Source organism: Mustela putorius, unplaced genomic scaffold (assembly GCF_011764305.1).
Source record: "Mustela putorius furo isolate JIRA1106 unplaced genomic scaffold, ASM1176430v1.1 tig00000145_pilon_pilon_pilon, whole genome shotgun sequence".
NCBI classification, from domain to species: Eukaryota; Metazoa; Chordata; class Mammalia; order Carnivora; family Mustelidae; genus Mustela; species Mustela putorius.
Window position 1 is genome coordinate 4,912,195 of NW_025421294.1, and position 25,368 is coordinate 4,937,562.

The following is a 25,368-nucleotide window of genomic DNA, read 5'->3' on the forward strand; positions in this document are numbered from 1 at the left end:
TGGAGTTCTATGCAGGGCTCAATTCTACAACCCTGAGATCATGACCTGAGCTGAAACTAAGAGTTGAACACCAACTGACCTACCAAGGTGCCCCTATAAGTCTGTTTAATGAGTGAAGTCAAGTAAAATATATCTGTATGTATATAAATACTGCTCAGATCCAATATGAAATAAAAAATAACCCAATAGGAAAACAGACAAAAGACGACATAGGCATAAAATACAAATGGCAAATAAACATGAAAATACACTCAAACTCATCAGTAAACATGGCAATGTGTACAAAATCCAAGAGACACCATTTTACAACCACTTGATTGGCAAAAGAATGACAATGCCCAGAGTTGCTGAGGATGGAGGATCAGTGGTTACTCATGAACACTATACAGAGAGAGGAAATAACTTACTATTACCACTCTGGAAAAAAATTGGTATCATTTGATAAAGCAGAGAATGTATAAAAAAAAACTAGCAATTTTCCTCTTAGGCCTATACCCTTGCACATATGTATCAGGAGAAAATATAAGAATATTCATAACAATATTGTTTATAATAGCAAATAACTGGGAACAACCAAAACACTCATCCACAAGAAAACAGATAATAACTTTTGGAATGGTCACCCAGTGAAAGGACTTACAGCAACAAAAACGAACCACAGCCATGTAAAACTAGTTTCATCATGTGAAACCAAACCATAATTGTTAAGGAAAACATATACTTTTGTTAATGACATTATAAACAAAACAAACAGGACAACAGACATAAATACAGATCAGTGGTTATCTCCGGAATAAGGAGAAGAGATACAGTCAGAGAGGGGCACATTAAAGACTTCAAAGGTACTAGAAATACCCTTTTAGATATACAGACACTCTTTTTTCATTTTCTAAAAATTATAGATATCTAACTTTCATGTATAGTATTTCATAATAACTTTTAAAACAAATGACAAGTATTAGCCAGGTTGGGAAAGGTAGGGAAAGAGAAGAATGTTTCAAATAAGGGATCACCATTTGTTAATTTAACATGAAGAGATAAAGATAGGAACTCTGGCTGAAACACTGAGTTTACTGAAAGAGAGGAAAAACTGGGACCACTATTTAGTGGTCAGACAGTACAGGGACTTATAAACCAATCACAGTGTTTTGATTTTATCCTAAGGTTAATGGTGAACTGAAGATTTTTGTTTTATTTTTCAAAGATTTATTTGAGAGAGAGAGAGAGATAGGGGAGGGGTAGAGGGAGAGAGAGAGAATCTTAAGCAAGACTCCCCGCTGAGCACAGAGGCTGATGCAGGGCTGGATCTCACCACCCTGAGGTCACGACCTGAGCAGAAACCAAGAGTCTGACACTCAATGACTGAACCACCCAGGACCCTTTGAACCAAAGAATTTTAAACTGGAGTGTAACAGGACGCATTTGGATTGTATAAAGGTCTCTGTTCTTATACAGAAAGTATATTAGTAGGAAGTAAAAACTGAGGCTGTGATTCAACATGAGGATTTGGATTATAGTGGTGGCACTGCAAATAGAGAAAAGAGAAAGCCTTTAAACCTGGTAATTGATGGGAAAAATCGGGACAGAGAAAAAAGGCTGGGGACAGCATCTAGACTTTTGACGTCAGTAAATGGTAACATTCATTGAGACAGAGAACAATGGCAAAAGAACGGATTTATAAGATTTGTAAATCTGGTTTAGTATAAAGTGAGATTAAGATTAAATAATAACATATTAGGTACTCAATAAATATTCCTAAAATGAAGAAGGGGCCTGAATATAAAGCTTCTAAAAGGAACTACATAACTGGCATTTGGAATCTAATATCATTCATCTATTTCTCTTTCAAATAAGTAATTTGTCTTTATGTTGTAGCCTGGCATAGAAGAATTCCTGAGAACGGAAATCAGGGAGCTGTATATATCTATAAACTGTATATGTATAAACTGCAGTGTTAGAATGAAAAGATCTAAAAATGTGGCCCCTATTATATGAATGTTATGCATTGTAGAAAGCAGGCTATACCAGAAAGCTGTGATTATTTCAGTCACTGTAACTACTGTTAACATGTGGGGCAGGAAAACCCAAAAGACTCCACCAAGAAACTGCTAGAACTGATAAATGAAATCAGCAAAGTCAAAGGATACAAAATCAACATAAAGAAATCTGTTATATATATATATATATATTTTAAAAGATTTTATTTATTTATTTTACAAATAAAGATCACAAGTAGGCAGAGAGGCAGACAGAGAGAGAAGAAGCAGGCTCCCTGCTGAGCAGAGAGCCTGATGCAGGGCATGATCCCAGAACTCTGGGATCATGACCTGAGCCAAAGGCAGAGGCTTAACCCACTGAGCCACCCAAGTGCCCGTCTTCTTGGATCTTGATCACAAACAAGATTAGATATCAAATTCCAGCTATGTGTGGCTGGGAAACAAGAGGGTATCTTTTTGGATGCCAAGCAGGAGATATAGATAATCTCACAGTAAGTGGAATGGGACAGGATCTTCCAAAGCACACTGTGGTAAATCAAAAACCTCTGTTTTGTAAGCTGGTGTTTTCCATACTTCCTGTAGTTTACACCGATTTCCTTTTTGTTTCACTTAATAATTGGGAACGTCACTTCATGATAGGTAAAGGCTTCAAATATGCAAAATAAAATATAAAAGTACAAGAAGAGAGGCACGTGGGTGGCTCAGTGGGTTAAGCCTCTGCCTTGGCTCAGGTCATGATCTCAGGGTCCTGGGATTGAGCCCTGCATCACGCTCTCTGCTCAGTGGGGAGACTGCATCCCCACCCCACCGCCTGCCTCTCTGCCTACTTGTGATCCCTCTCTTTGTGTCAAATAAATAAATAATATCTTTTTTAAAAAGTACAAGAAGAAAAGGTAGGTGATTTAAAAAATTATAGTCTCGGAGTAGGAACTCACTTTCTAAGCATGCAATCAAAGCCAAAAGTCATAAAGGAAAAGACTGATATACTTGGTTACATAACAACTTTAAACTTTTATAGGGCAAAAATGCAGTAACAATCCATCCCAAAATTCAAAGGCAAAAAGACCTGCAATATTTATGAAGGGCTATTACAAATTAATAATCTGAGGGGTGCCTGGGTGACTCGGTTGGTTAAGTGTCTGCCTTTAGCTCAGGTCATGATCCCAGGGTCCTTGCAATCCAGTCACACATCAGGCTCTCTGCTCAGCAAAGTTTGCTTTCCCCTTCCCTTCTCCCATCTGATGTGCTCTCCCTTGCTCTGCCTATCTTAAAAAAATACAATCTTAAAAAAAAAAAATAATGATCTGAATTTGAGAATTTGAAAACCTCCTAAATACAACTAGGTAGTTCAGTAACATGAAAATAATAGCTAATATTTATTGAGCTTTTATGTGCCTATGTGGTAGACTACTAAAATGACCTCTGTCTCACCCCTACATGTATCTACGACTTCTTACAAGTTGAATTTGCTGTTCCTCCCATCAAGATGCAACATCAATCTTCCCATTACTTAAACCTGGACTGGCCTTGGGAGTTGCTTTGGCCAGTAGAATGTGGCCTAAGCTTCAGGAGGGCTATATACACTTCACCTGGAACCAGGACCATGAGAACAGGTCTGAGTTAGTCTCCTGGAGAATGCAAGAGAATGTAAAAGAGAGCCAAGCGGCCCCAGTTTTTGCCATCCTAGATTTCCAAATATACAAGGCAGCTAAGCAAAGATCAGCAGAACTGCCTACACATCCCACGGCTGACTGTAGGTGCAGAATGAGCCCAGTCACGACCAGAAAAACTGTCCAACAAAAAACATTTGGGATGTCTGCGTGGTTCAGTTGGGTAAGAGTCTGCCTTCGGCTCAGGTCATGATCCCAGAGTCCTGGGATGGAGTCCCACATCAGGCTTCTCCCTCTGCCTGCTGCTCTCCCTGAATGTGTGCTCTCTCTCTCTCTTAAAAAAATAAATAAAAATCTTTAAAAAATAAAACCAGAACATTTGTCAGAAAACATAAACATCTGTCATTATACTCTGCAGAGATTCTGTTACATAGCATTATTGTGGCAATAGTAATGGACATAGGCAATGTTCAAAGTACTCAATATTTACTCCCCACTGTAAAAAGATAATGGGAGGTAACAGCAAATATATATTGGTCTTTGTTCCTGGTTCCTGGCACTGAGCCTCTAAAACCCTTGTTATTTCCTAAGTGATCAGAGCACTGGATCATCTTTTGCTGTAATATTAGGTTTCTAACCCTGGTTCCCATCATGGGGCTCCTGAAAGCCTTTCAGTTTTCTGGATGCTAAGAGTGTCTTTTGCTCTGGTGAACTGACACTGTGTAGGCTTCCTGAATGAGACCTGGTTACCAGAAAGACCGAGCCATGATTAAAAGCCTGGAATTTTCAGCCCTGACCCTCCCCACCATTCTCTTGAGAAGAGAGAAGGGCTGAAAATGGAGTTAATGATAGAACATGCCTACCTCATAAAACCTCCATAAAAACCCCTACAGTATGGGCTTCGAAGAGCTTTCAGTTCGGTGAACATACCCATGTACCAGGAGGGTGATACATCCAACTTCAAAGGGACAGAAGCTACAGTGCTCAGGACCCTCCCAGACCTCCCTGCATGGGTCTCTTCATCTGGCTGTTCACCTATATCCTTATAATATTCTTTAATAAACTGGTAAACACATTTCCTGAGTTCTGGGAACCTCTCTAGCAAATTAATTGAACCAAGGAGGGGGTCATGGGAAGCTCAGATTTATAGTCAATTGGTAAGAAGCACAGGAAACAACATGGACTTGTAACTGGCATGTGGAGTGTGGGGGTCAATCTTTTGCGACCAGCCCTTAACCTGTGGGATCCGACCATATCTCCAGGTAGGCAGCCTCAGAATTCAGGTAAAATGTAGGACACCCAGCTGGTGACTCAGAGAATGGCTTGCTGTGTGGAAAACCTCCACATACATTTGGTGCTTGTTTGGTGTCAGAAGTGAAGACTTCTGTGTGAGAAGTAAAGGGACTCCCAGAAGGAAACTGTTATTCTAATACAGATAAGTACAGTTTTCCCTCACTTGTCTCATATCCTACTCAGCTGTCTGAAACATATTCTACTCTAGTCATAATGGCCTCCTCAATTTCTCAAACACATCAGGCACTGTATCAGCTTCCCATTGAGCCCTCTCCTGTCAACTCTGTAATTTCATTTTCACCAATACCCTCTTTTCTGCTTTCCTTTTTGCCCCCAGCACATGTCCCCATTTGACATACTCTACATTTTCCTTAGTTATCTTTCCCACTAGAACATAAGCTCCATGAACACAAAGATTTTTGGCTGCTTTGTTCATTGTCATTATCATAAAACTAGAGTAATGTTTGGCACATAACAGCCACTCAAAAAATATTTGGTGAGTGAAAAAATCAGCCAATTAATTTCAATTTACTGATGAAGAAACAGACACAGAGAAATTAAGAAACTCTGCCTGAGATCACAGGGCTAGCCAGTGGCAGCCACAGGTCCAGATTACTACAGCCTAGTCTAGTCTAGAGTGTATACTTACTACCCACCTTTCTAATGCAGAACTTGGCATATACATATGTATGGCACTTCTCCTCACAGAAGCTCCTTGCTTTGTCTTAACCAAAGAAGTGATAATATTTAAATCTGAGTAAGTACCATGTTTCTGTCCAAAACCAGGGATAAAGAACAATAACAAAAATCTTCCTTTACAACTTTAAAAACTCATTTTTACAAACAATCTCAGTCCGGCCTTTTTTATTTAAAACTTAAAACCCTTCCTTCATTGGTATATTGCCTTAAAATTCAGGAATTTCAATCTATTAGATTGGGGGGGGGCAGCTGAAACTTTATTTAATTCCAGTTAAGATACATAAGTATTGTTAAATTTATGAATAACTATAGTTTAACTTGTCTGACTTTCTAAGACTTCCCATATGAATAAATTCTCACATCAGAAACAAACAAGTTTTTGGTTTTTAGGTAATAAATCCTGAATTTTCATTAAAAATTAAGCTCAGCAGGGATGCCTGGGTGGCTCAGTTGGTTGAGCAGCTGCCTTCCGCTCAGGTCATGATCCCAGCGTCCTGGGATCCAGTCCCACATCGGGCTCCTTGCTCGGCAGGGAGTCTGCTTCTCCCTCTGCGTCTGCCTGTGTTCACTCTCTCTCCCTCTCTCTCTCTCTTTAAATCTTAAAAAAAAAAAAAAAAAAAAATTAAGCTCAGCAAATAAACTCTCAAAAACATGGAAGTAAATGCAAATTATAATAAGAAAACTTTCCACTTAACAAATTGATACAGTTAAAAAATATTAAGATGTCCAGAGTTGGTAAGGTAATGGTGTAGGAAACTAGCATTTATATATTCCACTGATAAGAATGTAATTTCAGTGGAAGGTTTCAGAGAAAACTAGGGTAGTAATGCCAAAGGCCTGGAAAATATACATGCCCTTTGATGTACAAATTCCATTCGTGTAAGAACTTAAACTAATGAAATAATTAAAGGATTTGGCAAAAGACTTAAGAGCAAGAATGTTTATCTAAACACTATTACTCGTAGCAGGAAATGGAAATAGTTGTTATGTCTAAGAGTAGGGATGAATTATTATACATTTTCAAATGGACTACATTGTAATTGTTTATATTATGGAAGGATATTACAGTACATAAAACTTATAAAAATATGGTATAATCCCATATTTGTAAAAAAAAATGTCTATATGTAGAAAAGATTTTGGGAGCTGTTAACAGTTGGTTCTCCTCGATGGGTGGATTGTGTTTCTTTTGTTTGTGAGTATTTTCTAAGTTTCCTACAATGAACATGCATTGCTGTCATAATTTTTAAAACCAGGTTTTTTGGGGTGCCTGGGTGGCTTAGCAGGTTAAGCCTCTGCCTTCAGCTCAGGTCCTGGTCTCAGGGTCCTGGGATTGAGCCCCGCATCTGGCTCTCTGCTCGGCAGGAAGACTGCTTCACCTCCCACCCCCTGGCAGACCTCTCCGCCTACTTGTGATCTCCGTTATCTCTGTCAAATAAATAAATAAAATCTTTAAAAAAAAAAAAAAAAAAGAAACCACAGGTTTTTTTTTTTTAACTGAATAAGGAAACTAGGATAAACCTATATCCATCTCTCTGTCTCTATATATATGGATATATATAAATAATTTGGACTAAATATTGCTGAGTCATCTTTCTCTCTTTTTTTTTTTGTTTGGACAATGCCATCCATCCCTCACTCTACAGTATATATCAGGTTTTGCTCGGCTCATATTCTGTGCAATCTGGCTGAGAAAGGAGGGAAAATTCACCTGGTTTAATGCTATAGCAACAAAAGTTGAAAGAAAGCTTAAGTATCATTTAGTCCAGTTCTTTTCATTTTACAATATAAGGAACTTGAGAGAGATCCAAGATATTGAGTGATTTACTTAAGGTCACAAGATTATCTACACAGCAACTACAACCAGTTTTCAGATTCTCTGCCCCTTATTCCCTAGAAATTGGCCTAGAATTCCATCAATCATCGTAACTGTCAAATTGGCTTTGGAAAGGGGTTATAGCAGCTCTGCCAACAGAAAAACACAAAAGAAATCCTTAAGTCAGTAAATAAAAACCTAGTTACTCTTAAAACGCTAAAATGAACTCCCAAGTGTAGGAAGAAACAGAAAAATATATCTAGAGAACACCCAAAGCCTTCCATGTTGTCTAGTACTGAATATTTTGGGGAGGACACAGTTCGAAACAAAGATTCTGTGATTAAGGCACTCGCAAGTGCTGTGAGTTAATGACTACTACAGTTATATATGTTGATTAACTAATATTATGCTGTTACGTAATAAAATAATTGATATAGAAGAAATAAAGGCAAGATGGTGGAGGAGTAGCAGATTGAGATGATATCAGGTCACAGGAGTTCAGCTAGTTATCAAGCCATTCTGAACACCTACAAACCCAACAGGAGATTGAAGAGAAGAGCAGCAATTTTAGAAACAGAAAATTGACCACTTTCTGAAAGGTAGAATATGTGGAGACGTGAATCTGAAGCAACAGGAAGACAGACCATGGGGTGAGGGGCCGGCTCCCAGTGAGCAGTGGAGCAGTGGAGCACAAAATCCGAACTTTTAGAAGTCTTCTCCACTGAGGGACATCATTCCAGAGGCTAAGTGGGGGTGGAACCCTCATAGAGACAGTTTGGTCTCAGTTCCCGCAGGGTCACAGAAGGATCAGGGGTGTCTGAGTGTAGCAGAGCACCCAGGTATTGGAGCAGGGAAGCCGGCTATAGAGACGGAGCCAGGGAGTGAGCTCTCAGCTCAGGGATACCTTAAACTGCTCTGTGGCACAGTCAGGACACTGCTGTTTGAGCAGGGATCCCACAAGTGGCAGATCCAGGAAGACCCACCTTCCTCCGCTGAAGAACAGAGCGGCAGGAATCTGCTCGGTTTGGAGACTCCAAACGGGGCTGTGTTCCAGAAACAGAAATGTTGGTCACAGGCCGAGTGAGCCTGGAGCATGGTCGGAGACCAGGGAGATGGGAGTGATTGACCGCTTTTCTCTGAGGGCACACTGAGGAGTGGGGCCCTAAGCTCTCGTCTCCTCCAGGCTGGAGATTGGGAGGCCGCCATTTTCGGGACTCCATTCATTCCCATCCTCCACAGCTCTACTGAAAGCTTTCAGGAAACAAAAGCTCCCAAGAGCGAATCTGAGCAGATTACTTAGCTCCGCCCCCAGCAAGGGCAGCACAATTCAGGCTCAGGTAAAGACATTTGAGAATCACAGCAACAGGTCCCTCCCCCAGAAGATCAGCAAGGACATCCAGCCAAGACCAAGCTCACTGATCAAGGAGAACAGCAGAATTCCACAGGAGGGGAAAACAAGGCGTGGAATTCATGGCTTTCTCCCATGATTCTCTAGTCTTGCAAGGTTAATTAAATTATTTTAATTTTATTTTTTTATTATAATTTTTAAAACTTTTCCTCTTTCCTCTTTTTTTTCGCTGACAAATTTCCTTTACTTATTTTTGTATCTGCATGATTGTAAAAAAGCAAATAGTGTTAAATGGCTATTTTTGGTAAAAACACAGTGTTCAAAGAAGGATTACATTCTTTGGACAGGTTTTATTCCCAGGATATCACACTCTCTGTGATTATATCTATGAGCTCGCAACTACTTTCACAGAATTCTATGATAACTGTTACTGTGTGGAAAAAGATCGGCAAACTGGACAAGTGTTGAAGGTAAACATGTGGCGTATGCTGTTTTGTGAAGCGGTAGCTGCTGTTATGGCCAAGGCGTTTGATATCCTCTTTCCTCTTTTAATGGTTTTTTTTTAACTAGTTTATCTTAACAACACCTTTCTAAAACAATCTTTTTAACCTTCATTATTATAGTAATATTTTATTCTTCATTGTATCTAACTTTATTTTTTGATACATATAGGTTTTATCTTCTAAAAAATTTTGGGATACAATTTCTTCTAATAGATCAAAATATACTCTAAATCTAGCACAGGGCTTTGTGCTAGTCTCCAGACTGAGAAAATTCTCTCTTCTTTTTTTTTTTTCCAACCAATTTATTGTATTAATTCCTTTTTTAGAATTTTTTTTAATTTTCATCTTTACAGTCATATTCCATCCCTTCATCGTGTTTACCCTTATTTTGGGATATATATATATATATATATATATATATATATATATGTTTTTCTTTCCTTAAAATTTAGGGAGGTAGTTTCTTCTAACAGACCAAAATACACCCCAAATCAAAAGGATGGCTCTGTTCTAATCACCTGTCTAATACATACATATATATATTTTTCTTTTTAATTAAAAAAATTTTTTTTTTAAATTTCTTTTTATCCCCTTTCTCCCCCCACCCCCTAATTTCGGGTCTCTTCTGATTTGGTTAGCATACATTTTTCTAGGATCTTTGCCATCCTTTTAGTATTTTATTCTCACATTCATATATTCTTATCTGGGTAAAATGACAAGGTGGAAAAACTCACCACAAACAAAAGAACAAGAAGCTGTACCAAAGTCTAGGGACCTAATCAATATGGACATTGATAATATGTCAGATCTAGAGTTCAGAATGATGATTCTAAAGGTGCTAGCTGGGCTGAAAAATGGCATGGAAGATATTAGAGAAACCCTGTCTGGAGAAATAAAAGCCCTTTCTGGAGAAATAAAAGAACTAAAATCAAAAAAGCTATTAATGAGGTGTGATCAAAAATGGAGGCTCTTACTGCTAGGATAAATGAGGCAGAAGAGAGAATTAGTGATACAGAAGACCAAATGATGGAGAATAAAGAAGCTGAGCAAAAGAGAGACAAACAACTACTGGACCACGAGGGGAGAATTTGAGATATAAGTGTTATCATAAGACGAAACAATATGAGAATAATTAGGATTCCCGAAGACGAAGAAAGAGAAAGGGAGGCAGAAGGTATACTGGAGCAAATTATTCTAGAGAATTTCCTTAATATGGCAAAGGGAACAACATAAAAATCCAGGAGGCACAGAGATCCCCCGTCAAAAGCAATAAAAATCCACACCCTGTGATCTAATAGTAAAACTTACAAGTCTCAGTGACAAAGACAAAACCCTTAAAGCAGCTAGGGAAAAGAAGTCTGTAACATACAATGATAAAAATATTAGATTGGCAGCAGACTTGTCCACAGAGACCTAGCAGGCAAGACAGAACCGGCATGATATATTCAGAGCACTAATTGAGAAAAACATGCAGCCAAGAATACTATATCCACCCAGACTATCACTGAAAATAGAAGGAGAGATAAAAAGCTTCCAGGAAAAACAAAACTAAAAGAATTTGTAAACACCAAACCACTCCTACAGGAAATATTGAAAGGGGTCCTCTAAGCAAAGAGAGAGCCTAAAGGTAGTAGACCAGAAAGGAACAGAGACAATATTCAGTAACAGTCACCTTACAGGCAATACAGAAGCACTAAATTTTATCTTTCAATAGTTACCCTGAATGTAAATGGGCTAAATGCCCCAATCAAAAGACAAAGGGAGGGGCGCCTGGGTGGCTCAGTGGGTTAAGCCCCTGCCTTCGGCTCAGGTCGTGATCTCAGGGTCCTAGGATTGAGTCCTGCATTGGGCTCTCTGCTCAGCAGGGAGCCTGCTTCCTCCTCTCTCTCTGCCTGCCTCTCTGCCTACTTGTGATCTCTCTCTGTCAAATAAATAAATGAAATCTTAAAAAAAAAAAAAAGACACAGGGAATCAGAATGGATAAGAAAGCAAAACCCATTAATATGCTGTCTGCAAAAACTCATTTTAGACCCGAAGACACCTCCAGATTTAAAGTGAGGGGGTGGAAGATAATTTACCATGCTAATGGAATTCAAAAGAAAGCTGGGGTGGCAATCCTTATATCAGATAAATTAGACTTAAAGCCAAAGAGTTTAATAACAGATGAGGAAGAATACTATATCATACTCAAAGGGTATTTCCAACAAAAAGATCTAACAATTGTAAATATCTATGCCCCTAACTGGGAGTAGCCAACTATATAAATCAATTAATAACAAAATCAAAGAAACACATCAACAATAATACAGTAATAGTAGGGGATTTTAACACCCCCCTCACTGATATGGATAGATCATTCAAGCAAAAGATCCACAAGGAAATAAAGGCCTTAAATGACACACTGGACCAGATGGACATCACAGATATATTTGGAATATTCCATTCCCAAAATACAGAATACACATTCTTCTCTAATGCACATGGAACATTCTCCAGAATAGATCACATCCTGGGTCAGAAATCAGGTCTCACCTCGTACCAAAAGGCTGGGATCGTTCCCTGCATATTTTGATACCAAATGCTCTGAATCTAGAACTCAATCACAAGTAGGACGCTAAAGAGCATCCTACTAAAGAATGAATGGGTCAACCAGGAAATTAAAGAAGAATTGAAAAAATTCATGGAAACAAATGATAGCAAAAACACAACTGTTCAAAATCTGTGGGACACAGCTAAGTCAATCCTGAGAGGAAAACATATAGCGATACAAGCCTTTCTCAAGAAACAAGAAAGGTCTCAAATACACAACCTAACCCTACACCTAAAGGAGCCGGCGAAAGAACAGCAAAAAAAAGTCTGAATCTAGTATAAGAGAAATAATAAAGATATGAGGAGAAATCAATGAAGTTGTATAAAAAAAAAAAAAAAAAAAAAAAAAAACCCAAAAAACGGTAGAACAAATCTATGAAACTAGGAGCTGGTTCTTTGAAAGAGTTAATAAGACTGATAAACCCCTGGCCAGACTTATCAAAAATAAAAGAGAATGGACCCAAATAAATAAAATCATGAATGAAATAGGGGAGACCACAACCAACACCAAAGGAATAAAAAGAAGCATAAGAACATATTATGATCAAGTATATGTAGCAAATTTGACCATCTGGAAGAAATGGATGCATTCCTAGAGACATATAAACTATCACAACTGAATCAGGAAGAAAGAGAAAACCTGAACAGACCCATAACCAGTAAGGACATTGAAGCAGTCATCAAAAATCTCCCAATAAACAAGAGCCCAGGGCCAGATGGCTTCCCAGAGGAATTCTACCAAACATTTAAAGAAGAACTAATTCCTATTCTCTGTAAACTGTTCCAAAAAATAGAAATGGAAGGAAAACTTCCAAACTCATTTTATGAGGCCAGCATTACCTTGATCCCCAAACCAGACAAAGATGCCATCAAAAATGAAAATTACAGACCAATATCCTTGATGAACACAGATAGGAAAAATTCTCACTAATATACTAACCAATAGGATCCAACAATACTTGTGGTTTACCACAACCAAGTGGGATTCATTCCTGGGATACAAGGTTGGTGCCATATTCACAAATCGACCAATGTGATACAATACATTAATAAGAGAAGAACAAGAACCATATGATACTCTCAATAGATGCTGAAAAAGCATTTGACAAAGTACAGCATCCTTTCTTGATCAAAACTCTTCAAAGTGTAGGGATAGAGGGTACATACCTCAAAATCATCAAAGCCATCCATGAAAAACCCATAGCAAATATCATTCTCAATGGAGAAAAACTTAGAGCTTTTCTGTTTAGGTCAGGAATATGGCAGGGATGTCCATTACCACCACTGCTTTTCAACATAGTACTAGAAGTCCTAGCCTCAGCAATCAGACAACAAAAAGAAATTAAAGGCATCCAAATCAGCAAAGTAGAAGTCAAACTATCACTCTATGCAGATGAAACGACACTTTATGTGGATAACTCAAAAGACTCCACTCCAAATCTGCTAGAATTTGTACAGGAATTCAGTAAAGTGTCAGGATATAAAATCAATGCACAGAAATCAGTTACATTTCTATGCACCAACAAGAAGACAGAAGGAAGAGAAATTAAGGAGTTGATCCCATTTACAATTGCACCCAAAATCTTAATATACCTAGGAATAAACATAACCAAAGAGGCAAAGAACCTGTACTCAGAAAACCATAAAGTACTCATGAAAGAAATTGAGAAAGACACAAAGAAATGTAAAAATGTTCCATGCTCATGGATTGGAAGAACAAATACTGTGAAAATGTCTATGCTACCTGAAGCAATCTACATTTTTAATGCAATCCCTATCAAAATACCATCCATTCTTTTTTTTTTTCCAAAGAAATGGAACAATCCTAAAATTATTTGGAACCAGAAAAGACCTTGAATAGCCAGAGGAATGTTGAAAAAGAAAGTCAAAGTTGGTGGCATCATAATTCCAGACTTCAAGCTCTATTACAAAACTGTCTTCATCAAGATAGTATGGTACTGGCCAAAAACAGACATATAGATTAGTGGAACAGAATAGAGAGCCCAGAAATAGGCCCTCAACTCTATGGTCAACTAATCTTTGACAAAGCAGGAAAGAATGTCCAATGGAAAAAAGACAGCCTCTTCAATAAATGGTGCTGGGAAAATTTGGACAGCCACCTGCAGAAAAATGAAACTGGACCATTTCCTTACACCACGCACAAAAATAGACTCAAAATGGATGAAAGAGAAAGGAATCCATCAAAATCCTTGAGAACAGAGGCAGCAACCTCTCAACTTCAGCCGCAGCAACTTCTTCCTAGAAACATCACTAAAGGCAAGGGAATCAAGGACAAAAATGAATTATTGGGACTTCATCAAGATCAAAAGCTTTTGCACAGCAAAGGACAGTCAACAAAACCAAAAGACAACTGACAAAATGGGAGAAGATATTCACAAATGGTATATCAGATAAAGGGCTAATATCCAAAATCTAAAAGAACTTATCATACTCAAAACCAAACAACAAATAATCTAATCAAGAAATGGGCAGAGGACATGAACAGACATTTCTGCAAAGAAGACATCCAGATGGCCAGCAGACACATGAAAAAGCGCTCTACATCACTCGGGATCAGGGAAATACAAACCAAAACCACACTGAGATACCACCTCACACCAGTCAGAATGGCTAAAATTAACAAGTCAGGAAATGACAGATGCTGGTGAGGATACAAAGAAAGGGGAACCCTCCTACACTGCTGGTAGGAATGCAGGCAGGTACAGCCACCCTGGAAAATAACATGAAGGTTCCTCAGAAACTTGAAAATAGGGCTGCCCTACGACCCAGCAATCATACTATTGGGTATTTACCCTAAAGATACAAATGTAGTGATCCAAAGGGGCACATGCACCCAAATATTTATAGCAGCTATGTCATAATAGCCAAATTATGTCAAGAACCTAGACTGTCCTTCAGCAAATGAATGGATAAAGAAGATGTGGTATGTATGTGTGTGTGTGTGTATATGTATATGTATAATGGAATATTATGCTGCCATCAAAACAAATGAAATCTTGCCATTTGCAATGACGTGGATAGAACTAGAGGGTATTATGCAGAGCGAAATAAGTCAATCAGAGAAAGATAATTATCATATGATCTCCCTGGGATCAGGATCAGGAATTTGGGAGGCAAAGTGGGGGTTTGGAGGGTAGGGAAGGAAAAAATGAAACAAGAGGGGATTGGGAGACAAACCATAAGAGACTCTTAATCTCACTAAACAAACTGAGGTTGCTGGATGTAGAGGGTGGTTGGATTATAGACACTGGGGAGGGTATGTGCTATGGTGAGTGCTGTGAAGTGTTTAAGCCTGCCGATTCAGACCTGTACCCCTGGGGCAAATAATGCTTTATATGTTAATAAAAAATTTAAAAATAAAATATAAAAATGGGGGGGGATACGTGCTATAGTGAGTGCTGTGAAGAGTGTAAGCCTGATGACTCACAGACCTGTACCCCCGGGGCTAATAATTGATTATATGTTAATGAAAAAACCAGTTGATATATTTGGTTGGCTACTAGCTTCTAATAAGATAATAATTTCATGGCTTATATTTATTTTCTTCCATGCATATACAAAGAATGTGAGTAACACATATCAGTGGTTCTTAAGGTGTATTCTGCAGTCCTTGCAGGTGGTAATATGGGGAGGGGTCCTTGAGAGCATTTCAAGTTGTACTTCATGATAATGGTATGATATTATTTACTTTTTTCATTAGTCTATATTTGTAGTGATGGTAAGAAGCAATGGTAGATGTAATTGTTGGCCCCTTTGAAGATGTCAAAGCAGTGGCACCAATCTAAGCAGTCATCATATTCTTCACTGCCACTGACTCATGCTAAAAATGTCAATTTCACTTTCATTAAATAGTAAAATATTTAATTTTATTAAATCTCAATCACTGAATGATATGTGTGGCAAAGTATGCATAAAGCACTTCTGCTGTATACTTGAGCACAAGGGCTGTTCAGAAAATTTGGTTGCTCAAACCAAAAGCACTGCGCAAGTGATTAAATTGTGAGCTGAAATAGTTGATTTTCTCGTGGAACATTATTTGTACTTGAAAAGACGAGTGACAGACAAAAGCTATGATTGATCAGACTAAAGTATCCAGCAGAAGTTCTCGTAAAATTGTAACAAAGTCAGACTGTCACTTCGAGGAACTGATAGTATTTGTTACCAATGACAAAATTTCAGCTTTCAAATGAAAATTACAATTTTGAAAACTGTATCTGCCACTGTGAGTTGCCCAGCTTCCTAATACTTCAAGCCATTTATGGTGGGGTAGATGATATAAAGGAATACGATATGATATTGTATAATGTAATGTGTCAACAGCAGGAAGATCTGTATAACACAGTGTACTGCTATTTTCCAAGTAACCAATATTTGATATTAGAAAATCATGTATGTGTAAAAGATCTATTTAAAATCCATTTAAGGGGCACCTGGGTGGCTCAGTGGGTTAAAGCCTCTGCCTTCGGCTCAGGTTGTGATCCCAGAGTCCTGGGATGGAGCGCCGCATCAGGCTCTCTGCTCAGCGGAGAGCCTGCTTCCCTTCCTCTCTCTCTCTGCCTGCCTCTCTGCCTACTTGTGATCTCTCTCTCTGTGTCAAATAAATAAATAAAATCTTTAAAAAAAATCCATTTAAAAGATCCATTTAAAACCCAAGACAGGGCGCCTGGGTGGCTCAGTGGGTTAAAGCCTCTGCCTTCGGCTCAGGTCATGATCTCAGGGTCCTGGGATCGAGTCCCGCATCGGGCTCTCTGCTCAGCAGGGAGCCTGCTTCCTCTTCTCTCTGCCTGCCTCTCTGCCTACTTGTGATCTGTCTATGTCAAAGAAATAAATAAAATTTTAAAAATTAAAACAAAAAACAAAAAACCCAAGACACATGTATTTTAATGTAACAGAATAAGAAAAGTACATTGATCATTTCATATTCTGCAATGCAACTCATCTTTAAACAACTACTTGTGAAACTTTGATATGATATAAATATCAGTGCATATCAGTGATCACTTTTTTTTAAATCCATGATCACTTTTAAAAAACTGTTAAATACTCCCATTTCTCCAACTACATATAAGTGAGAGGTAGACGTTTCTTTATCTTCTTCAACCAAAACAAAAAAGTAACCTATCAAATGCAGAAGGAGATGTAAGAATCCAGTTATTTTCTGTTAAGTTACACATTTTATTTATTTATTTATTTTAATTTTTTAAAGTTACACATTTGTTTTGCACAAGTGTGAAACAATGCCACTCCTAGGATAGTTTTTATAAAAGACAAAAAGAGAAATCAAATGTTGAAGAAAATATAGAGAAGATGGGACTCTTATTCACCGCTGACAGGAATGTAAAATGGTCCAAGTGCTATGGGAAACATAGAGGTTTCTCAAAAAATTTAATACAGAATTACCATATGGATCCACTAATTCTAAATATACCTGCCAAAGAACTGAAAGGAGAGATTCAAAAACAGATTTGTGCACATCTGTGATCATAGCAGTATTATTTAAAACAGCCAAAAGATGGAAACAACCCAAATGACCATGGACAGGTGAATAAACAAACAAAATGTGGTATATTGATAACAATGGAATATTATTCAGTCTTAAAAAGGAAGAAAATTCTGACCTAAGTTACAACAGGGATGAACCTTAAAGACACGCTAACTCAAATAAGCCAGTCACAAAAAAATAAATATTGCATGATTCCACTTGTATGAGGTACCTAATACAGTCAAAATCATAAAGACAGAAAGAATAGTGATCACCAGGGATGGGAAAGAATGTAAGGAGGAGTTACGGTTTGGGATGATGAATAAGAACTAGAGATGGTTAATGGTAATGGTAATGGTAATGGTTGTACAACTATGTGAATGTTCTTAATGTCACTGAATTGTGCACTTAAAAATAATTAAAATGGCAAATTTTATGTTACGTATATTTTACAACCATAAAAAAACCCACAAAAACTGAAGGAAAAAAAGAAACCAAACCGCAATTCCACTTTCTTATGGATTTTTTTGGAGGAGTTTTGGAAAAGTTATTTTTCATTAAAAATGTTATTGGTGCAGGTAATGAGTTTATTACCTTTTTTTTTTTTTACATAAACTAATACTTTAAAAATCCCTCAATTTTCATTCCTAATATGGTAAATATGGAGAGTTATAACCAACATAAACAGATGCTCTTAGGTCCTCAGTAATTTTTGCAAGGTAAAAGGGTACTAAGACTAAAAAGTCTGAGAAGCGCTGTCTTGTACAGAATTTATTCTCTTCTCACACCTGCATTATGTATCTTCATTTGTCCCAACAAATGGCTGCATTTGAAGCTGTATCACTTGCAGTCTGCAGACTAAAAGGACAGTGTGAAATATGATAAAAATCATCACATTAACTCTTTATAATACTGTCTCTTGTTTGCGCCATAATTACAGGGACTGAGCAACACAAAGCTCCACACAGATAAGTGGTCATATACAATAGAAAACTGTCAAAAAGCTCAAATGATGAACATTTTCCAAAGTAGTTCTGTAAGTATCTAGGAAGAAACACGTATTTCCTTTTTTTCTGTTGGACCGTCATTAGGATTTACAGTTCCAGGCTGGATTTGGGGATAGGGGTGGAAGAGGCATTGTTTCCGAAAACCACTCCATCCAGTGCACCCGTGCAAAGAATTTAATTCTCTCACCATCTTGCTACTGGTCTCTGGCAGAGGGGTGTGGCTTGGGAGCTAGGAAGCAATCCAAAACAGCAGCTGAGGCTGCCCCAAAATCGTGTCCTAGCAAAAATTTCCTCCATTTTGGGCCAAGTCCATTTGCCCCAGCAAGAGGCCTAATGTTTTATGGGAAAGAGGTAAATAAAAAGGAAATTAGAGAGCATGGACGGAGATAAGCAGCAAAACCATATCGGTTTCACGTGAGCGTTTGTTAAACGATTTGTATGCTAATCATATGCGCGAGGGGCAAATTAGGATCGCTATTCCTGAGTCTACAGCTGCCGGCACTTTTCATAAGGGGTCTGCAGTTCTGGATGCGCGACAGAAGTCAAATGCTTTTCTTATCCGAACCATCTTTCTGCATTCATTTTGGGCCAGGCCTGCGACCAGTCTCGCGGACTGCTGCTGAGACACTCCCAAACAAAGGGAATGAATGTCCTCCCGAGGGAGCGGAGGAGGGAAAGGTGGCCCCAAGTGCCCCCGCCAGGTGTCCGTCCTGGTAGAGCATGCGGGCCACGGGGATGAAAGTCTCAGGGGCGTCCGCGGGGTGCGCTCGGGAAAGGCTGAGCACCGGCACCCGGCACAGACCGGACCACGCCCGGCCCACAGTCAAGGTTAACCCGCGCACGGGAGGTACCTGTGGAGGCCTCGCACAGCCGAAAGGCACTGGGCGATCATGGGACGGCCGAGAGGCGACCGCGGGCGCGTTGTCCTCCGGTTTCGCGTGGGGGAGCCGAGAGGCGGCCTACAGGAGGAGGCAACAGCTGCAGCGGCGACCGGCCCTGTCCGCGCCCTCCCACGTGCGGCAGCCCCACGCCGGCGCCCAGCTCGGCCCCGCCCCTCCGACTTGCGCCCCGCCCCGCGCGCCTTGCGCCGTCCGGGGGGCGGTTCTGGCGAGACCCAGTGGCCGGGAGCCCAGCGCGCAGCCGGGTGGGCTGAGGGGCGGCGGCGGCTTGGGAGCCGGGGAAGTTTGGGCGACCGTGGGCAGTGCTGCCATCCGGAGCCAGGTTGAAGCCGGAGGACCAGGGGGCGGGCGTACCGGCTTACGGACGCCCCCAGGCCCGCTGCCACTGTGTCGCGTCCTCTCGCCTGGTAAGGGGCTTCTGTCTGGGATGGGTGCGTCTCCCACCGCCCCAGCTGGGGCCTGCACCGCGCACCCGCAGCAAACCCCGTCTGGGCCAAAGCGAGGCCCGGGTACTGAAGGGAGGGAGAAGGAGGTCGATGTCCTCTGGGGAGAAGAAGGGGGAGAAGCCTGGAGGAGGTTGAATATCTTCGTTTCCCCTCTTTCTTTTTTTCTTTCTTTCTTTTTTCCCCCACCTTCTGCCTTGGACCCTATTTAGCACTTGCAACCCTAAGACTGGGCTCGCCTTTAAAATAAGCCCAGAAATAATAAACATCCTGGCGGCGGGTACCACACCCTGGCTTTGGATTAGGGAACCTGGGGAACAGATGGATGATGCGATTTAGTGGAAATAAGCCATTAAGGCCGGCTGGCCCTGCGCCACTGTTTGGATGCGATAGTATTCCATGTGAATGAACATGACCGGGAGCTTCCAGCTTGTCCACGAGAGCACAGCTACTGCAGATAGCGTTGGTCGGTGTGGAGTATCCATCGACTTAGGCAATGATTTTCCGACATGTCTTGTTTAAAAAAGAAATACCATTTTTATTAAGAATGACATTCAGTGGTTGAACACCCTTTCATTAATGTATTTCCTCCTCAAATAACAGTCTAAGCCTACAAAAGTTGATGCAGGGTAAATTATACATACATTTTTAAAAAATCTAATGAAATAGAGGAGGATGGTCATTTTAGACGAGCTTCTGAGTCAGCAGTATGAAATCTCCCTGAACTTAGTACTGAGGCCTTTTGGGGATTTCTATATCTGTATCTGTTCTCCTATCCTGATCTGTATCTGTACTATACATGCTGTTAAGATACAGTTGAGATATTCAGTTAGTGTCTGAGCTTGTGTTCTACATGTTTTGAGGACGATTTTACTTTTGCAGGTTTTAACATAATTTAATACTACTGGGTATAAGTGAAAATATGTAATACCTTACCATAACAATACTTTGTGTTCTCCTGACTCTTTAAAAACAAGAATGAGGGCGCCTGGGTGGCTCAGTGGGTTAAGGCCGCTGCCTTCGGCTCAGGTCGTGATCTCAGGGTCCTGGGATCGAGCCCTGCGTCGGGCTCTCTGCTCGGCGGGGAGCCTGCTTCCTCCTCTCTCTCTGCCTGCCTCTCTGCCTGCTTGTGATCTCTCTCTGTCAAATAGATAAATAAAATCTTTTTTTTTTTTTTTTTTTTTTAAAGATTTTATTTATTTGACAGACAGAGATCACAAGTAGGCAGAGAGGCAGGTGGGGAGAGAGAGAGAGGGAAGCAGGCTCCCTGCTGAGCAGAGAGCCCGATGCGGGGCTCGATCCCAGGACCCTGAGATCATGACCTGAGCCGAAGGCAGCGGCTTAACCCACTGAGCCACCCAGGCGCCCCGATAAATAAAATCTTTAAAAAAAAAAAAAATAAAAACAAGAATGAAGGTAATAAAAGTTTTGTTTTTGCTTTTTACTTTCTGTGTAATTTATAATCTTTTTATTTATAACCTTCCTGACCAATTCTTTAACATAACTTAGGTCACTGTTTTCCTTTTTCTTATCAAGGAAAAGTGTTTAAGCTTTTAAAATGTCATCTATCAAGCACTTAGTTTATGCTGTTATTCGTTTCTTACGGGAACAAAGTCAGATGGATGCTTATACTTCAGATGAACAAGAAAGTTTGGAAGGTAGGCACCTGCTCTTCATGTTAATTTGTGTTATGATTGTAAACAAAGACTAAAATAACTGTAAGTCTGACCTTGTGATCTATTATAACAAAATTAAGATATTTTATTGATCTTTCAAGAAGAGAGATTGTGTTTCCATTTTCTGAGGCTTGTTTTAATTAACAGCACAATATGAGGACAATTGTTCATTTATTGAACAACTGTTATGTGTCAGAACTATGTTGTTCATACCGTAGGGAGTTTTTTCTCTACAGTAACTGTTAAGTTAGTATTATCCTCACTTAACAGAAAATGAAATGAAACCAGATAGATTAAGTGACATAACAATGAAATGTGGCCAAGTTGAGATTTAAATCCTGGTTTTTACTCTGAAGATCTTGTCTCTTCCTAATAGGAAAGCATCTCGTTTAGAATCAATACCTGAAAATACCTTAGTCATCATAAAAGCAATAGATAAAAGTGTAATAATTGCATCACAATTAAGCTCTGATAACTTACTATTTGGGGATTTGAAAATCAGAGAATTTCACTGTTGTTTGTGTGAGCTTTAAATATTAGACTTGGTAATCTGTGAAGTTGAGCAGGACTTGGATGATAGCATCACGTGTTTCCCTGAACACCATCTTTTCTGCTTCACATTTATGCATTATAAAATTTAAATTCAGTATAACCCTAAAAAAAGGTAGAATTCTGCAGATAGGCTTGTGGAGGTTCAATGAGTGTAGCTTCCTTTGGCCTAAAGACTTAATTATTGCAATGAGACAGTACGTTTGGGAGAATTTAATAGATATCATACAATTTGATTTTGCCATCTTGAAATTATTTCTCCTATAAAGGGGATACCTCTATTAATTTCAATAAGCACCTCCATTGTGAAGTGCTTTTGGTAAGCACTTCCATTGCTTTTAAGAGGTGGGGATGAAAATTGGGCATTTGCTCTAAATCTGCTTGCAATCTGGTAAGACACTGTCTTTCCAGGTGGCAGTGAGAGGAGCAGGTGACACACAGTTGGAGAACATTGCAGTTGGTTCATTTCATATTAAGATCTTTTTGTCCTCCTTAGTGGTTAAACTATGTGAAGGTAAAGGTGACTGATTATCTCAAGAAAACATTGGTTATGGTTGTCCAGTAGCAAACAGATAAATACAGTCATTTAATAGAAGATTTTTTTTTTCTAATCAAAGGCAGTATAATACATATTTCTAAGGATCAGAAAGAAAATTGAGGTTTTTTTTTTTAAAAAAATCAAGATGTTATGTCCTATTTTTAGGATGGCCTTCAGCCAAAAATATGTGCCTTCAGCTGTTTGTTATATATGGCAGCCAGAAATGGTGCCAATTGTTTTTGACCGACCCCTATTTTTGACTCTGTGAGTCTAATTTAATTGAGTATGAAATCATGTGAAGTCTGCCCACCTTCTAGACATTTAAAAAAGCCCTAGAAGAGGAGCCTCAGTTCTCGTACCAGCCTTACCGTAGTGGTAAGTTTTTATAGTCTTATCACCTTTGAGCTTTTTCATCAGAAAATATCACCCACTCCTAATTGTTGTCATCTACTGACATCTGGTTTCATGTGCTCCTGCTCCCTGTCACTCTCTCTAATACTAATCTGTCTGAATTTTTGGCACTTGCGATGACCTCATAGGTGTTTCTTTCAGTTCTCTCAGCACTCTGTTCCTTGACCTGCTTGTCCTCCAGTGATCTCAACCACTGAGCAACAGGGCCGTACCCTAGACTAGTGGTTCTGAACTCAAGGTGGTTTTGTTTGGGGATATTCTTGACTGTCACCACTGAGTGGCTGGTATTACTGGCATCAAGTGAGTAGAGGCCATGGATACTGCTAAACGTCCTGTAATGCACAGTATGTCCTCCAAGAACAAAGTCCAAACTGTCAGTAGTGCCAAGGGTGAGGAGCTATTCCCTGGACCTTCTCATTTTTGAAACTGCATTCTCTCCACCATCTCTATTGTAAACATTTCACATTCTGACCAGCACTGCCTGTCTTTGCAGCTCACTCCCTTTAGAATCCCTACCCCAATAATTCTTTAACCCTATGAGTATCTCCAGTCTATTGATCCCTTACCCTTCACACCCTCTTCCATGGTTCATCATTATGTTCATGCCCTTGTATATCTCTCTCTTTCTTGCAAAACCTGACCTTTTAAAAATTCAGCTCTCCACCACCTCTGTGTTCATATCCATGTGACTGTGTATAGATGGAGCAAACCATACAACTTTGCCAATTGGTTCCTCTTTGAATTCATGATCATGAGCCTCAAGTGGATGTTTAATGCTGCCTGGCAATGATACTGTCTCTTCCAAGGTCATGCATACTTTTGTTCTCCTAGACCACTGCTTTAACACTTTTTCTCCTGTCTTCTCAAACCCTCAAATGACCTCCCCTGTGTGCACTTTTAGTTGCTGACCTTGCTTTCTACTTCACCAAGAAAGTTCAAGTAATAAGAAGACAACTTCCACAGACTCCCCCTGCCCCATCTATCCGCACACCAGCATCTATATCCTCACACACTCTGCCTGTCGGCCCAGATATGGTCATAGTATGCCATGGACTAAATATTTGTGTTTTCTTGAAATTCGTATGTTGAAACCTAACCCATTGTGATGGTATTAGGAGGTGGGGTGTTCATGATCGGGTTAGTGCTCTTCTAAGAGACCCCAGAGAGCTCCTTTGCTCCTTCTACCATGTGAGGACACCGTGAAGAGACACAGTCTGGGAACCAGAAAGCAGGTCTTCACTAGACACTGAATTTACTAGCCTCCAGAACTATGAGAAATAAATTTCTGTTGTTTATAAGCCACCTAGCCTATGGTGTTCTGTAAGAGCAACCCAAACAGACTAAGACACCGTAGATGAACTATCCACTGTCTTTTCTAAATGAAACCTCTCTATTGACACATGGAATCTGATTCTATCCTGTCTCACCTCCTCCGAGTTATCGCTCGAGTTATTCTACCCTTCTTGTCTTACATCAGCAAACTTCCCTCTGTTCTGGATCATTTATATCAGAATATACTTTTCATTATTTCTCCCTTCTTAAAAAAGCAAAAACAACAGCTAATTACCGTTGCCATATTACCCCACTACTTCCGAACTATTGCCTACTCTGATTATCTTCCCCTTTTGCTGGAAAACTTTGAAAGAATTGTAGATACTTGCTTTTTAAAATTCCTCTCCTATTCTTTTTTTTTTTTTAAAGATTTTATTTATTTATTTAACAGAGATAGATATCATAAGTAGGCAGAAAGGCAGGCAAAGAGAGAGGAGAAGCAGGCTCCCTGCTGAGCAGAGAGCCTGATGCGGGGCTCGATCCCAGGACCCTGAGATCATGACCTGAGCTGAAGGCAGAGGTTTAACCCACTGAGCCACCCAGGCCCCACCCTCTCCTATTCCTTTTTAAACCCATTCCAGTTAGGCCTTAACCTCAGTCTTTCTGCCCATACTGTTCTCATCAAGGTCATCAGTGATTTCTGGATTCTTTAGTTCAGTGGTCTGTTCTCAGTCTCCATCTGCCTTACTAGCTGCCATTGATAAAGCTGATGATCTCCCTCATCTCACCCACACCCCGAGGCCACTGCCATACACTTGATTCAGTTGGCTTTCAGGCTACCTCCTCACACTCTCTTAGTTTTCTTATTATCTCCTTGTTTGCTCCATCTGTCTCCTTTACTAGTTTCCCTTCTTTTCCCTGACCTGAAGTGTCCAGGGTCCAATGCTTGAACTTCTTCTCTTCACTCTCTATACTCAGTTTTTTGATGATATCGTTCCATTTCTTGACTTTCAACCAAGACTTTCCTTCTGAACTGCAGATTTTTATATCCAACTGCCTACTAGGTATCTCCACTTCTATGTCTAATAGGCATCTCAAACTGAATATTTCCAAGACTGAACTCCTGATCCTCCCACCCAAAATCTGTTCCCTATCTCAGTTGATGGCAACTCTCTCTTTTCAGTTGCTTAGGCCCAAAACTTGGGCAGCATTCTG

The 25,368-nt window shown here is 39.7% G+C and overlaps 2 protein-coding genes across 4 annotated transcripts in view; one reads left to right on the top strand and one right to left on the bottom strand.

Moving 5' to 3' along the window:
* Positions 1-19,422, bottom strand: part of NLN (neurolysin) — a 96,498-nt gene extending 77,076 nt beyond the window's left edge. Inside the window, exon 1 of the mRNA XM_004764537.3 lies at positions 19,217-19,422. Coding sequence (XP_004764594.1) covers positions 19,217-19,257 — 41 coding nt within the window. The 5' untranslated portion in view covers positions 19,258-19,422. The remainder of the gene's footprint in view (positions 1-19,216) is intronic.
* A 111-nt stretch (positions 19,423-19,533) lies between these two features.
* Positions 19,534-25,368, top strand: part of SGTB (small glutamine rich tetratricopeptide repeat co-chaperone beta) — a 45,549-nt gene continuing 39,714 nt past the window's right edge. For 2 of the 3 annotated variants that reach the window (XM_013062475.2, XM_013062476.2), the window contains exons 1-2: positions 21,244-21,365; positions 22,788-22,845. In XM_013062475.2, coding sequence (XP_012917929.1) covers positions 21,291-21,365; positions 22,788-22,845 — 133 coding nt within the window. In that variant the 5' untranslated portion in view covers positions 21,244-21,290. Of the gene's footprint in view, positions 19,672-21,243; positions 21,366-22,787; positions 22,846-25,368 lie in introns of those variants that run through there. The other variant, XM_004764535.3, reaches the window with a different exon arrangement.